This window comes from Urtica dioica, chromosome 12 (assembly GCF_054948205.1).
Source record: "Urtica dioica subsp. dioica isolate 48M chromosome 12, U.dioica_male_clone48M_v1_H2, whole genome shotgun sequence".
NCBI lineage: Eukaryota > Viridiplantae > Streptophyta > Magnoliopsida > Rosales > Urticaceae > Urtica > Urtica dioica.
In genome coordinates this window covers 9,474,162-9,491,116 of record NC_142767.1, presented here as the reverse complement: position 1 = coordinate 9,491,116, position 16,955 = coordinate 9,474,162, and the positions used below count along the sequence as shown (strand labels likewise).

The 16,955-nt window shown below is 36.3% G+C and overlaps 1 protein-coding gene across 1 annotated transcript; it reads left to right on the top strand.

Moving 5' to 3' along the window:
• The first annotated feature begins 13,006 nt into the window (after window positions 1-13,006).
• On the top strand, window positions 13,007-16,955 carry LOC149378986 (cyclic dof factor 1-like). The gene is made up of 4 exons (XM_089603923.1): window positions 13,007-13,126; window positions 15,715-15,817; window positions 16,455-16,733; window positions 16,933-16,955. Exons 1-4 carry the CDS (start codon window positions 13,007-13,009, stop codon window positions 16,953-16,955), a joined length of 525 nt encoding a protein of 174 aa, XP_089460049.1.

Here is a 16,955-nt window from a genome sequence, read left to right as displayed (position 1 = left end):
GTTAGTCGTGTTTTCTATTTCTACAAAAGAAATAAAAAAAATAGTTTTCTTGAATATAACAAATCCGGTAAAATAATGAAAATAAATTCTTTATTTTCTTCCTCGCAAACTATCTAAACACGAGATAAAAAGCTTTAAGATTCTTAGCAATATTAATAAAATATTGTGAGGAAATAAAGACAATTTGAGAAAATTAAATTAAATAATTAAATAAGAAAACGAATAAAACAAAAGGAAAAAGAAAACAATAAGATAATAAATAAAACCGGTATAAACCTCAACCGGTAAGAACAATCACGGAATGAAACAAATGAAGTGTCAAGGTCGTTTGGACGGTTTTCTTGAAGGTGGTGGATTGCTTGAGCGAATTAAAGCTTCCCAGGACGAGCTTAGCACCAGTCGGCTCGACTTCGGTGAACTAGAACCACTTTGCCATAAGCTACCACCGGACTACAAAAGGAAAAATAAAAACTCGAATTTCTGGAGTGAGAGAGGAAGAGAAGAAGAATTGCTACGGTGTTGGTTTCCTCAAATGAGAAGTGAAAGTCTCTTTATATAGGAGAAACCAAGTGTGGTTATAATAGCTCACAATAAGTGCTCGTTAATACCATTAGTGCAAGGAATGCAGCTATTACAAACATTTGAAAAACCGTTGCCACCAACTCAGGTTCATATAAAATCGTAGCTCATTAATTGCTCGGTTACAACCCATTTACGAGCACTAATACCAAAATATTTTTTTTTCTTTTATTCTATTTTATTTATTCTTTATTTTTTTTGTTTTTTTTAAGTATTTTCTTAGTAATATCAACTTTTCAACACTAATAAAAAAATCAATAAATGAAAAAATTAATTATTATAAACTCTAAAAAATTTCATCTAATTAATTTACAATATGATAATTACTCATCAAATATAAAATAAAATCATATCTTGTGTTATCATTTAGTTTTAGAAGAGGATAACAATATGTAAATATAATATATTCAATATTAATATTTTTTAGTTCACCTAAATATTATTATTAATTATATATGTATTATATATATATATATATATATATATATAAATACATGTTCGTATTTATTTGTTTACTAAAAATCCCTCGGTAAATACAGAATTCACCGGTTTATCCCTCATATAAGGTAAACTCATGATAAACTCAAGGGTAAACCCTGGAAAACACTTTGTATATCTTGGTATACCCATAAAATTTGAGTCCCGGTACTATATCGGTATCGGTATTTCATTTCTTGGATGATATCACATAACGGCTCATGCGCGAACACTTTGTCACATTAAGAATTTTACATGGAGTAGCAAATAATCAAGTTTAAGGAGGTGTTGAATTGTTAAAATTGATTTCAAGTATTTACCCAAACTTTTATTGGAGTATAAATAATAGTCTAATTTTTATAATCGAATTCTAGATAAGTTGAATGGAAGTAGTCATTGAGTTTAATTATACAAGATATAAAATATAATTTTTCAAAGATGTATAAGTGTATAATTATTGATGATAGAATCGTCACTCTTTATTTAGGAATTCACCACTTATATAAATATGGGTTTATATAAATATGGGTGATGTATTTGAGTTGAAATCAAGTAGAGTCATTAAGTTCGTACAGATATCGTATAAATATGTGTGATGTACTTTCTATAATCGTTTTAGATATCGTATCATATATCGCTATATATAGTTCGTACATTTCATTTTGTTGCTTTCTGAAACACAAAAATAGATAATAGAATCGTCTCATATATATCAACGGACACTACTACAAACTAAGGCATCAGACACGAAATGTTTCAGACGCGACTAGTCGCGTCTATTTAGACGCAACTTTTAGTGTTTCAGACGCGAAAGGTCGCGTCTGATAAAAAATTTATGCAAATTTTTGACCGGGGCATTTATCCCGCCTTTTATTAATTTTTTTTGTCAACCGACGCGACTTCTCGCGTCTAAATCATAAAGCCGTGTCTATATTGAATTGGGAAATAAAAAGGAAAGTAGTTGCTCCGAAAAAAATTCGCTCAAGATTCAGACGCGAGTTCTCACGTCTGCTATACTACAAATTAAAGCTTTAGACTCGAATATTTTCAGACGCGACTAGTCGCGTCTACATAGACATGACGTTTCATGTTTCAGATGCGACTTATCGCGTCTGATACAAAATTTCACGAAAATTTTACCCGCGACATATATCCCGTTATTTAGTAAATTTGTTTGGTAATAGACGCGACATTTCGCGTCAAAATATCATGTCGAGTCTCTATATAGATTTGGGGAAATAAAATGGAAATATTTGCATCGATTTTTTTTTGCGGTAGAGATTTAGACGCGAGAAGTTGCGTCTGTAGACGGAAGTCGTGTCTGTAGGAAATAGACACAACTGATTACAGATTTTTCGGCTTAAATTATTTTATCTTCTCTTATAAAATAATCAGGTTAACCTCCACGCACGAACGCGCGCTAACCACTCTCCCAACTCTCCCAAGTTTTCGCGCCGCTCTGTCCCAGAAATTGACGGCCATCTTTGGTGAGTGTTTCTCTCGTTCTTCCTCTCTTCCTCTGATTCTTTCTAACTCCGTCGTTCCAATCGCAGGTTTCACTCCCAAACCCAGGTTCGGTGATTCCCAAAAATCCAAATTGTCTTCTCTTCGCGTGATTTCGGCCGCCGCTCCGCCGCTCGTCGAGGTGAGTTGATCTCTCTCCTACACTGTGTTGCTCACTGACTGTAACAAAATTGAAATGTTAAAGGGAATTTTGGACGAAGCTGAATTGTGGAATTGTCGAATTTCCTTTGCAAATCTGAGCAAGTCACTTCCTCTGGTTCTATCTCAATTTTTTTTCACTGTAAAATGATAAAGCAGTTACCTATAAAAATAATGAATTAGATTACCATCCATGAGAACATACGTCCCATAGAAATAACCAAACATGTATATTGAAATTTTTCTCGCATACAATTGTATTCAAGACGGTCTTGGCCTTTGTCAAATCTGTAGCTGTGCATTCAATGAAGACATTCTTTGTCTTAAGAGTAATTGCAGAGTGAGCACCATTTATAATAGGGGGTAGAGACAATACAGTCCTGAGGACAAATAAAAACAAATAAGAAGCATCAATAAGAATACATTAAATTAAAAGATGTTTAGAAATGTAAGGCATCAACACTTTGTTTATTAAGAAAACTACAATCATATTTTACCAGTGACACTATTCAAGACGAATATATCAACTCGACATGATTAAAAAGCCTGGTATGCAGCTGAAAATCCTACCTGTTGCTATCATATATAACAGGGTATACTGGTTGCTTTCTATTACCTATTGCTTTTTTGTTGAAGTCGACGGCCTGGTTCGTAGAAGTCCACCGCGTCCGTTCATCGCTCGAGAAATCCGCCTATCGTTAATATTCTCATAACTCGCCCAACCAATCCTCAGGTACAATATGTCACCCGAAATTTTTATCTGGAAAAGTGTTTTGCTTAAGAAATCCAATTAAAGCAATCAAGTGGATAGCCAAAATGTGTGATTAGATTTAGATGGAGATTAGGGCATCCTTGCCGCTAGAATAAAATTTTAGATATGAAGTAGATGGAATTAGAGGAGAGAAAGTTGGGAAAATTTTTAAAAGAGACTAAGAGGAGAGATTGCTTAATTGGATCACGATTAGACGCGACTGAAAGTCGTGTCTAACATTAAACGTGACTTCTCGCGTCTGTTTACCAACAGACACGAACATACAGACACGACCATTGTCGCGTCTGATGTCGCGTCTATTAGGTAAATAGACGCGACTTTGGGAGCTTTAGACACGACTTTTGTCGCGTCTAAAGCTCCATATTGTCCTAGTGGGATCTATCTTAATGCAGTGTTGTGTACTTAAAATATAGTGAAGGTGTAAAGATAGTCTGAGATTGGTCTTTGTTAATCAATGGAGGGTTCGATAAAGTGCTCAGTGAACTACACTCCTCTCAATCCGATCAGCTTCTTAGAGCGGGCAGGGGTTGTGTACGGCGAAAAAGTTTCGATTGGGTACGGAAAAGGGCAGTACAGCTGATTCCAGACCCTCCACATTGCAAGTGCCTCGCATCCGCCCTTTCCCAATTGGGTATCTAACGATGTGGTAAATATTGTTAGTAATACTAATAAAATATTGTGCCGGAATAAAGACAATTTATGAAAATTAAATAAAATAATTAAATAAAAAAACTAATAAAACAAAAGAAAACATAAAACAATAAGATAATAAATAAACTGGTATAAACCTCAACCGATGAGAACAAGAACGGAATGAAATAAAGGAAGCATTGATGCCAGTTAGATGGTTTTCTTGAAGTATTTAAAAGCCCTCCACATTTGGTGGATTGCTTGAGCGAAAGTCTCCCATGATATAACGACTACAAGGCGAGCTTAGCACCACTCGTCTCGACATCGGCAAACTAGAACCACTCTATCAGACACTACCACCGGACTACAAAAGGAAAAATAAAAACTCGAATTTCAGGAGGGAAAGATGAAGAGAAGAAGACTTGCTACGGTGTTGGTTTCCTCAAATGAGAAGCGAAAGTCTCCTTATATTGGAGAAACCAAGTGCGGTTATAACCGCTCACAATAAGTGCTCGTTAATACCATTACTGCAAGTAATGGAGTTGTTACAAACATTTGAAAAACAATTGCCACCAGTTTAGGTTCATATAAAATAGTAGCTCATTAATTGCTCGGTTACAACCCATTAACGAGCACTAATACCAAAATATTTATTTATTATTATAAATAAATAAAATTAATATTATGGAAGGAAAAATATTAGTTAGGTCCAGCCCAACCAATTCCGATGAGTGGATCCACTCAACCAATTGCCACAAATCGGCCTAGCACCAAGTATTAAATACTCTCTAATATATATTTCACCAACAATCTCACACTTTATGAAATTGAGCGGCGACGACAAAAAAAAAACGACACGACTCGATGAGTGGTAGATTCTACGCTCAATATGAGTATATGATAAGTAGTCACGGCCTTTGAACTTTCCCTCGGAAAGATATGTCAGCTTTACTTACTACTCAGTAGACACGATATCTTTGAAATGTTAGTCATTTTGCATAAACTATAAACATATCCCCCACTTATATCTTTATGACACAGGTTTAGTTCTCAAGGTTATGTTCATTTCGACCCTAAACAATCGCCTGGTTCTGCAAGAGATTCTAGAGAATTTAGCCCAATTAATTCTATTTCAAAGCCGTCTCATTTCTCTCTCACATAGGTGGTTCTTATACCTAAGAGTAATCGTGCATTACTCACTCGAAAATCTTAGATCTGATTTCTTAGAATCATTAAAACCTTAAAGCTTAACATCATATGGGTATCACCATTTTATCATAGGAATAAGACTAGAGATTTGTTGGTGATTATTCACCTCTTCATAACCATGCGGAATAAATTAATTACGTTACTTATCTAATTAATTAAGGTTATTTAACAACATCTAGATTTATTTAATTAATATCAAACCATGAGAGCAATAATCAAACAACCCAAATAAATAGATGAGTTATCAGAAAACTAACGGGTTTATCCTTAATCTTTTGAAACAGGTTCACCTTCTTCTTCTCATCTTCCTCTCTAATCTTTGAGCTCCGATCTGATCTCCGGGATATCTCCGAATCTCTTGGATCTCCTTGGATGACACCGTAGTCTTCCGAAACGTGATCTCAGGACTAACAAGAATACAATGTGGGCACACTCTATTAATCTCACAAGATTTGATTATGGAGTTTCAGATTTACTCTTATTTTTCTAAGAATGGAATCGTGAAATTGCGAGGGATAGGGAGAGAAAAGAAAATTCGTCCACCTCTATGTTGTTGGGCGAATTTTTGCTTCTTCTCTTGTGTGTATATTGTGTTCTCTTTGACCCCTATTTATAATAATAGATAAGAGATGTTCTAGGATGCTCCTAGAGATATTTTATTCTCATTTATTCTTTCATATTTTGTAGTTAACCATGAACCCTTAGATCATGACTACAAATCCTATTTTTTCTCTCATCTATCATATTCAGAATCTAGGATATTATATTTCTTAATTTTTCTCATATAGAATCTAGATATTTGATAATAATGAGGACATTATCTTAGTTCTATATTTAATAGATAGAATATCTCTACCTTTATTATTCTCATAGATATTAGGAAATTAATTATGAAAGAGAATAAATGACAATATCTTATTTCATTATTTAATTGAGAGAGAATATCTCAACCATTATTATTCTCTCTCTTATTTAATTAGTTACGTGATTTTTTTTTCCACAAATCTAGCAACTAATTAGAGAGAATATTGGGTAATTAATACCCATAGTAGGCGCCCAACGTAGCTACTATTGGGCCTAGGAATTTTGAATTTTATAGTGTGCACAAAGCCCAACTTAAAATTCAATTAATTATTTACTTGATCCAACAATAAATAACTAATTCCACAATAAATATTTAATTCGGAAAATAGACAAATTTTCGAATGACTGCTGCTAAACAATTTACGGCTGTGAGATTGTAATAATAATAAATAATCTTTATCTTTATTATTACTAGAGAGTTCTTGTCTTCTTTAGTCAAAGCCGGATTGGGAACTATGGACCTAGTAACATAAGTTCCTACAAATCCGATTAAAAGACTAAATAGTCATTTCTCTTTTTAATCGATTCGTTCAATCTTGTTCAGTACTCCACAAAGTAATCCAAGAATGCACTCTCCTTATTACTAGAATAATATTTACTCATCATGACGAGTGTCCACTGATCTAGTTAGTTCATGATCAAGATCCTCCAGGTTCAAACCGTATCGAGTAAGGTCAATTATTCCGTTATACCTTTCTTGATACATATATACCCTAAGCACCATTGCTTCCCTAGCGAAAGATTGTTCCATACGTTGCTTACTACGAAAGTGCTAGTAATCTATCGGTTTTGGAATCAACCATTAGGTGAGTGAACATTGATCTTCTTTCAAGAAGGCTGTATTCCATATTTGTCAACCACTTCCTTCTCAGATCACATTCCGGATTCCCAAGACATAAGTATCCTAGAATCTCAATAGCCTTTAATGAATTAGTCAATGAACCCGGCGATATGACCTAGAAGTCCATGATCACTTCAGGATTTAGATCAAGTCTCACTGTGACCATCATAGCGACCCTGGTTAGTGTGTCGTAACGATACCTCAACGACACATCAATAATCAAAGTCTATCCAGGTGGTACACTAATTACAAGTGCAGAATGCTCCCACAAAGTGATCAACCTTCACTTATGTTAAACATATATGATTTTAGATACAGCTATCCATGCATGTATCAATCATCGACCATGTTTTAGCTCACTGCCCGAACTCAGATACCAGCATGTGATTCAGTTTCATGCGAAGGCTATGGATGATAGTTGTTATTAATTCTGATTCATAAAACAACCTACTAATCATATGATGCTAATAAAGTTAACTTCTTATCCAATTCAGTAATCATTCATGTATATTTATTATCTTCAGTGGGTAATATTCCTAACAGGATCTTCCCCCACAGTGACATTAAGTGACCTTACTTCGCCTTTGACAATTAGGTTGTCCCTTTGAACCAAGATCTTAGGATCTCCTGTTATCATGGTTGGGTTTTTCTTGCCTTGGCTTTATTTTCTATGGGCTTAAGCCCCATTCCTCTATATGTCTTCTCTACTTGATCCCTATTTAACCATTTGGTTAACAGATCCACAATATTCTCTTTGGACGTAACATAGTCGATACCAATGACTCCAGACGAGAGAAGTTGTCTAATGGTATTATGTCGTCGACGTATATGTATATGCTTACCATTTTACATCACATTTTGTGCTCTACCAATAGTAGATTGGTTGTCACAATATACACATATTGCAGGCACAAGTTTCGTCCAATCAGGAATATCCTCCATGAAGTTCCTTAGCCATTGAGCTTCTTTGCCACATTTATTTAATGTAACAAACTTGGATTCCTTCGTGGATCTCGTTATCATAGTTTCTTTGGAGGATTTCCAAGACACAACACACCTCCCAGAGTGAATAATTATCCACTAGTTGCTTTCGATCCTTGAATATCAGATATCCAACTCGCATCAGTGAAATCTTCAACGACTTTAGGATATTTTTGTTAGGAATATTGCCCACCTGAAGATAATGAATAAATGATTGCTAAATTCAATAATAAGATTACTTTATTAGCATTATATGATTAGTGGGTTGAGTTCTAAACAATTAGAATCAATAAAAACTATCTTCCATAGCCTCCGTATCTAACTGAGTCACGTGCTGGGCACCTGAGTTCGGGCGATGTGCTAAAACATGGTCGATGACTGATATACGTCTGGAAAGCTATATCTAAAGTCATATATGTGGAACACATAGGTGAAGGCTGATCACTATGTGGGAGCATTCTACACTTGTGGTAAGTGTACGACCTGGACAGGTCTTGGTGTAGATGTGTCGTTTAAGGACCGTTACGACACACTAACCGAGGCCACTATGATGGTCACAGTGAGACTTGATCTAAATCCTGAAGTGATCATGGACACTGGGTTATGTTACTGAGCTCTTTGACTCATTCGCTAAAAGGCTATTCATGCTAATCACAGCTTATGTCTTGGGAGTTTTCTCAGAGCATAATTCGAGTGGGAAGTGATTTACAGATACGGAATCTAGCCTTCCTGAAAGAAGGTTAATGTTCACTCACCTAAGGGTTGATTCCAGAACCGATAGATTGGTAGCACTTTTGAAGTAAGTAACGTTCGAAAGAATCTTTCGCTGGGGAAGCAACAATGCTTAGGGCTGATATGTATCAAGAGAAGTATAACGGATAAATTGACTTCTCTTGACACGGGTTGAACCTGGAGGATCTTGATCACGAACTGACTATATCAGTGGACACTCGTCACGATGAGTAAATATAATTCTAGTATAAAGGAGAGTTCAGTCTTGGCTTACAAGGTGGAGTATTTGACCAAGATTAGACGAATCGATGGACAAAAGAGAAAGGACTATTTCGTCTTTTTCATCGGATTTGTTAAGCTCCTATTACTAGGTCCATAGTCCCCGATTCGGCTCTGATAAAGGCGGATAAGAACTTTCGTATAATGATGTCTATCATTATTAATCTCACTTGCTGTAATTGTGATTGACAGCATTAATTCTGGAAAACGGGTATTCGCAGAATTAAATAAATATTTATGGTAGAATTGTTTATTTATTGTTTGATCAAGTAAATAAACAATTATTAATTATTTGTTTATTGTTGGACCAAGTAAATAAATAATTAATTGGGTTTTAAGCAATTGGGCCTTGCACAAAATATAAAAATCGAATTATGGTTTTGGCACTAGGAATTTGCGCAAATCCCCTTGGCCGTGTGCCATCAAGTTCGAAAATTTCAATATTGGTATTTACCAATATTTTCTCTTTAGTTGTTTAAATAAAGGAGAGAGAAAAATATAAGATATTGTCCTATATTTTCTCCTTATTTAAAGGAAAGTATTTAGGAGAATATTTAGGAGAATATTTAGGAGAATAATATATTCTCCTTTATTATCTCACTAAATAAATTATTCTCTATTTAAATAAAAGAATAATATCCCATAGATATTGATCTGATGGATGAGAGAAAAAGTAGGATTCACTTGTTGAGATCCAATGGCCCAGATTTAATCCACTAGTGTGAACACAATAAAAGGAAATAAAATATTCTGGAAGATTCCACGAATATCTCATTTTTACTACTATAAATAGGGGTTCATGAGAAGGCAAAAAGTGGAAATTAATTTGTGGAAAATTTCGTGGCTCTCCCTCTTAGGTGTGCGAAATTTTCAGCCTCTCCCTCCCCTCGGAAATTCGTTTCCATTCTTAGTAAAATAAGAGAGAGATCTCGAAACACCTAGTTTCGTGATCTAGTGAGATAAAGATTGTGCCCACTCATCTTTCTTATTCGTCTCGGAGATTACGTTTCGGAAGACTAAGGTGTCATCACATCGAGTCCTTGAAGGAGGAATTCCTTATTTGATCGTGTGAAAGGTTGTACGTTCAAGACGAAGACGGATTGTGAAAGCTTTCAGTTCGTGAACCGAAAATCAATGTAAGTATTCGTTTTACTCTTATAATCGGTTGCTTGATAGATATGCTCTCGTGAATTAAATTAATTAAACATAACTAGATCTTGTTAATTATAACCATAATTTAATTAGCTTATGATCAGCGTAATTAATTATTTTTCCGCATTAATATGGTTATATGGTGGAATCATCTCAAACGAGGCGCATCGGAGAGATCGTTCGTGTCCGATGCGCGCTCGAATCCACCAACAAGTGGTATCAGAGCGATTGTTCGTGTCTGATACCCACTTGATTCCCCAACAATTTTGTATAATGTAGACCATAATCACAAGTGAATCGTAGATGCCACAGTTCTCTCATGATTGCCTTCCAGTGTTCAGCACTTGGACTAATCGTATATCGAGCCAATTTACTCACAGTGAAGCCTAAATCAGGTCTTGTACAACTCATCAAGTACATGAGGCTAACTATCACTCGCGCATATTCAATTTGAGAGATGTTTTCTCCTTTATTCGTAGAAAAGTGCTGACTAATGTCTATAGGAGTTCTAGAAACTCCAAAATTGTCATTTCCAACTTGTCTAAATTTTTATCAATATAGTGTGATTGACCCAGGACAATTCCATTGGTCGTTCGTGTGATCTTTATCCCCAAAATTACATCATCAAGTCCCAGATCTTTCATATAGAACATTGAGTTCAATATATCTTTTGTGGATTGTACCACACGATCATTGTTTCCCACCATGAGCATTTCATCTACATATAAACACAAAATCACATACCCATGTTCAGTGATTTTAATGTATACACATTTGTTACACTCGTTGATCTTAAATCCAATTGAAATCATAACAGTGTCAAATTTCTCATGTCATTGCTTTGGGGCTTGTTTAAGGCCATAAAGTGATTTGACTAACTTAAACACTTTCATTTCTTGATAAACTTCAAGATTGCATACCGCTGCAATTGAAATTATCAATCTAATAGATGTTATTCTCGTCGCAGGAGAATAAGTATCAAAGTAGTCAAGACCCTCTTGTTGTCTAAACCCTTTGGTTACAAGTCTTGCCTTAAACTTATCGATAGTGCCATCCACTTTCATCTTCCTCGTGAAGATCCACTTTGACCTAAGTGTTTTACTTCTAGGAGGAAGATTAATCAACTACCATGGGTGGTTTTGCATGATAGAGTCTATTTCACTTCTTATGGTTTTTTTCTATAAGTGACCATCGACGAAGTTCACAGCCTCCTTGTATGTTAGAGGTTGAGCCTCTAGCATATAGGTTAGAAAATCATAACCAAATGACTTTTCTACCCTTGTTCGTTTGTTTTGTCTAAGTCCTTTACACTATATCTCTTCTTCGCATTGTTCATCATTTTCTTGAGTTATTTCTTCAATATCCACAAGAAATTGATTTGAAGAACTCGGTCCATCTTCCTTAGACTTATAAGGAAATACATGTTTGAAGAGCGAAACATGTTTAGATTCCATAATTGAATCTTTATGTATATCGGGTTTTTCGAGTCATACACAAGAAATTGATAAGCATTACTAAGGTGTGCGTATCGAATGAAGATATAATCAACGATCTTTGGTCTCATCTTCATTTTCTTAGGAGCCAGTGCCATTACCTTGGGTAAGCACCCCCACATTCACAAGTATTTATAGGAAGGTCTCTCTCCTTTAAATAACCCAGATGTGGACTTATCTTCCTTCGTTCGAAGTAACTTGTTCAAAATATAATTTCCATACAAGATTGCTTCTCCCCACTTGTTTTAGGGGAACCCCTTCTAACTCAAGCAGTGATGAAGAATCTGAAATCACAGAAGAGGATATCATCAAGAACTAGTCATTGCTAAATGAAAAGTGGGTCATGGTAGTCGAAAACAACAAAAAGTTGAGCCAGAACATATCTGATTTGAAGATTGAGAAGATTGCTCTTGAGATGAAGGTAGCTGATCTAATCTCTGATATTGTTGCTATGATGGAGAAGCAGGTCATAAGTTCCAGACAAGCATACTTGGAAGCCTCTAATGATCTGAGCAAACTGAAGAAGAATGTGAAAATGCTCAACTCTCGGTCCAGCAACCTTGACACGATACTCGTATCGCAGGGGAGAAGTAGAAGCAACAGAGGACTTGGTTGTCACGGTGAATCATCACAGGGTCAGACAAAGTTTGTGAAAGCTGGAGAGCATGTGAAGACTGAAGTGGCTAAGAAGATGTTCAAACTACTTCAGCAACAGGCAACTCCAACAGCTGGCACACAGAAGAAGAAGTGGGTATGTCACTATTGTAATAAAGCTGGCCATATTAAACCTTGTTGTTTCAAGTATCTTGCAGATCTCAAAAATCACAGAGTCAGAATGCCAACTCCAATCTGGATGGACTAGATAGTAAAGCAACATCAGTGCTTTGTTGCCTACAACTCTTCTACAAATGTACAAGAAGGGAGCTGATACTTTGATAGTGGATGTTCAGGGCACATGACTGGTGTCAAAGACTGTATTATCAGCATCAAGCTATGTGAGACTCAGAATGTAACCTTTGGAGATTGAGCAAAAGGAAAAATTATGGGAAAACGAATGCTTAGAAAGAAAGATTTCCACGTCCCAAGATTGTTCTCCTTGTCAATGGTTTGAAGGCAAACTTGTTCAGTGTGAGTCAACTATGTGATGCAGATAATCATGTGTTTTTCAGCTTAAACGGACCAATCTTCACATGAAAATCGTCATCTTAGGGAGGATAGAAAGATCAAAAGGGACATCCAAAATGTTGGTGGAGACGAAAAGGACGGAAGAGTGGCAGAGTGCTCGGAGAGGAGACCATATCCCAATCTCACTACGTATATGACAAAGCTGTCATAATGCCATGGCTACAAGTCCGAGCCAAGATGAGACTCAGCGGGATGGCCATGATTGAATTGACGTTGGGTGACCAAATAATACTCCGGATTTGGCCTCATTCCAGGTCCGATGGTGCTCTGGTAATGGGAGAAAAGCTAGATCGGTCTGGAAGCCAGTGGTCCAAGAAGGCGTTTATACGAGAGCCATCTTTAACTTGCCAATAGAGACCTCTCTCGAGAACTTCTCTGCCCCATAGTATCGAACGCATGTTGGAATAGATCTAGGATTTGAGAAAAGATTATCGCTTCTAGCAATCGACGAAATATAAAAATTTCTTTAAAAACACGTAAAACGATTTTACTACCTAGACAAAGTGCATAAGCGTATTATTAAAATTTAAAAACTACTTTGAGTTTTCACTTGGTACCAACCTCGTTAGAAGCTTGAGCATTGAGAAGCCTTTGGAAAGGTTGAATCACTATCTCCCCACTTAGCTTGTCTCCCTCGAGTCTTCTTGAACTTGTGAGTAACCACGAACGTTTCTACCATTAGAGTCTTTCGAGTATGGTTAGGATTTAGTGTGTGGGCACTTTTAAACACTATGACTCAAGAACTAGTCTATGAGTCAAAGAGCTAAAACAGAACGCTAGGTCTAATGAGGACCTAGATGCCAGGAGAAAAGAACAAGAAAAGATCTAGAGAGAGAGAGAGATGAGCGTCCAACAATCTAGAGAGAGAAGCTCTCAATCTCTAAAATTGTGTCTTGTGAATTGTGAATGAGGTGGAGTATTTATAGGAGAAGGTTTTGCCTTGAAAATGTAGTTTCCTCTTTTCCATTGAATATCACATATTCATGAGCAAATTATAGTTTCCTCTTTCTCTACCCTTGCACGTCCAACATGTCTTCATGACATATGGATTTGTTTCATCATTTGCTTGCTTCTCTCTTGGCCGCCCATCCTATTGCTTCTAGAAGCAAATTTGTTTCCTCTTTTTCATTTGGCAAGTATCTTCATACATTAATGCACAAAATAAATCTCTTTCTCTCTTGATGGTGCACGAAAATGAGGCTTCTAGAACATGCTTCTAGATGTTTCTGTATTTGTTCATGACAACATAAGAAAAACCCATTTAGAATTTTCACATAAAATCCCATGAAATGAAATCAATCCTCAAGGCCCAATTTCTCAAGTGTGGCCGTGTGATCCAAGTTCATGACTGATGCCAATGTCAAAAAGCTTATTTATTGACAATCATACCATCCTATGTCCAAAAGGACAAAATTACCCTTTAGACAATTTTTGTAAAACTTGTCTAGTTCAACATTTGAACTTGTTTTGACTTAGCTTTCTTGTTTAACTAATCCTACTCTAATGACTTGTGGTAGTGACCTTATGGATCTTAATGAACAAAGCTTGAGCTAGCATACTTGGACTCAAAAGTTCACAAATCTTTTCTAAGTTCTAGTTTAATGTCAATTGACTCCACTAAAGAGCTGACACTGAAATCTCTCGGTTCATCTGAATATATTTTCTACTCAAGAATTCTACTTAATTGTAATGAGTGGATCCATTGAATATTATCTATGTTTACCCTTCATGAATATCATCAACTAGATGGGATTTACAAAATTACCATTTTACCATTCTAGTTGTTATTTCCTCAACTCCTTTGTCGCTTGTGAATAAGTTAGAAACAATGTATTGACGAAGAGCTAACAAGTCACGTTGATTCATCCAAAAGAGTCATGACTCAATTTGGACACTGGCCAGTTCATTTATTTATATTCCATGGAACGAAGCATGATGTGATATACATTGCATTTTAGCAATCTTGTACATGAATTCCATATCTATGAGATCTTCACAAAGTTGTTCATGACATCTTCATAACTTAGTACTTCACCAATAGGTCTTGTCTATATCACATAGTGAATCTAGAACTCTGACTTTCTCAAATGAGAATACGTAAGTTATGAAATGACATGTGTCATTTCAGGATTAAGGTAAGCATGATGCAATTCATACATAGTAACTTTGAGACAGAAGAGGTTAAATGGTTTGTTCTTACAATGTCTCAAGAAGTGCACTGGTCAATTCATTACCTTCAGAAGATACCTAGGAAGAACTATAGAGTCTCCAACTCTCTATGCCTCATAACCAGACATCATAGATTCTCATAACAATCATACTGAGATCAATAGCCCTTTGATCCTTAGATTGTGAATATGCTGTTTTAAGCAACCATGAAGAGTTTGTTCATGTAAATCTATATTTGATTCTTCATTTGTTGTTAGGTTTGTTTAAGGACTAAAGACTATGGTTTATCATAAGAATTAATGACATTTTTGGTCCCTCGTCTTTGACCACTTTAACATGTTGAACCTATGTTAAAAAAAACTGCCATTTTGATCCTTTATGATAATCAAATTTTCAATTATAATCATTCTGTTACTTTTAGTGTCAAAATAGACAGAAAATGCTTACGTGTCGAATAAAAAGAGTAAAGTTATTAAAATGCCCTTCTCATTTATACAATTTATTTGTTTTTAATTTTAAGTTTTGTTAAAAAAAAAAAGAAGAGTTCAGTATTTGCCCGTACACATACACATTTTACATATATACACAAACGCACATACAGATCGAATCCCCTCAGCCGATACAACAACCCAAAACGACAAACCACCAATTGAAGATCTTTAGTACTTCTTGGATTTTCAAATCGCAAGAGTCTGGGCACCCGAGCAGAACAACCTGCACAGAAAGGAGCCCGTGTGTTCATCGCTTCAGTTCAGCTTGATGGGTCCCAAACTTTATGTCAGTCCAGATCAGGTAACGCCTCTCTTCGCGCCTAAAAACTCTTTATGGTGTAGTTCAGTGCGAAAAGCCCGTAATGCGAAAAATCTATTCTTCAATCGAACATAGTTGACGTAGCTGTGGGTAACAGAAAATGACCGATACAAAAGCCTTTTTGATTCCCCAAAATTTTCCTACGGTTTCGTCACTTTCCCTTTGGAATTCTGTTACTCACGAATCGTATCCTATTTTTCGACCTAGTGAAATCATCTCCCCCCGCTTATAATTACTCTGTAAATATGCGTGTTCTTACCCTAGAGAGAGAGAGAGAGAGGAACGAAGCCCTATTGTGTTTGTTTGCTGGTTTTGTGAAAGGTCTTTTGTTGGGTTGGGGTTTGAGTGATTCTTGGGACTAATCTGCAAGTTGAGTGTTGTTGGGTTCCAGATTTGTTTGCTGGTTTTGCATAAAATAAAAAGAGGGAGAATTGCAGTATATTGGTTATGAATTGATGAGAATTGAGTTGTTGATTTTGTAATATGGGTTTCAGATGCATAGATCTGGTTGAGAGAAGAGGACGATGATGATGGATTCAGAAGCAGAAAGTGGGTTAAGTACAATAGATCTGGTTGTAAGTGTAATTGTGTTTTTGTGGTTACCACCACAACCACCAAGCTCCGGCGAGCTTCCCGGGCCCGCCTCTCGCGTGGCCGTACTGGGCTCCTCAGGGGTTCTGCCACTCGGGCTACCCCGTCTCGTTCTACCCGGCGGGACCGTTCTGGGGCCCGGGCCCCGCGGGGCCGTGGACAGCTCAGCAGCCGGGGGTTCTAGGGAAACGCTCGAGGGTCGTCGACGGGGAGGTTCTGATACCGAAGATGCTGAGGATCGACGACCCGGCCGAGACGGCGAAGAGCTCGATTTGGGCTACGCTCGGGATCAGGAACGAGAAGACCGGTTCTGCGTCGACGGAGAAGCAACGCGAGAGAGAGAAGAAGAAGAAGATGATTTGTTTTTATTTTTATTTATTTTTTATTTTATTAATTTTAATTGTAATATGATTTGTTTTTATAATTTATTATTAAATTACGATTTTGTCCTCATTTAAAAAGCACATGATCAATTTTTTCATCTGTTTTGACGGTTTTTTTAACAGAAGGACTGAAAGTGAAAAAGTGA

Excerpts from the sequence above, each read along its gene's own strand:
- LOC149378986 (XM_089603923.1), top strand. The coding sequence starts at position 13,007 with ATGCCATGGCTACAAGTCCGAGCCAAGATGAGACTCAGCGGGATGGCC. Across the intron at positions 15,818-16,454 it reads TTTATGTCAGTCCAGATCAG|CTCCGGCGAGCTTCCCGGGC; the intron begins GTAACGCCTCTC and ends ACAACCACCAAG. Across the intron at positions 16,734-16,932 it reads GATCAGGAACGAGAAGACCG|AAGGACTGAAAGTGAAAAAG; the intron begins GTTCTGCGTCGA and ends TTTTTTTAACAG.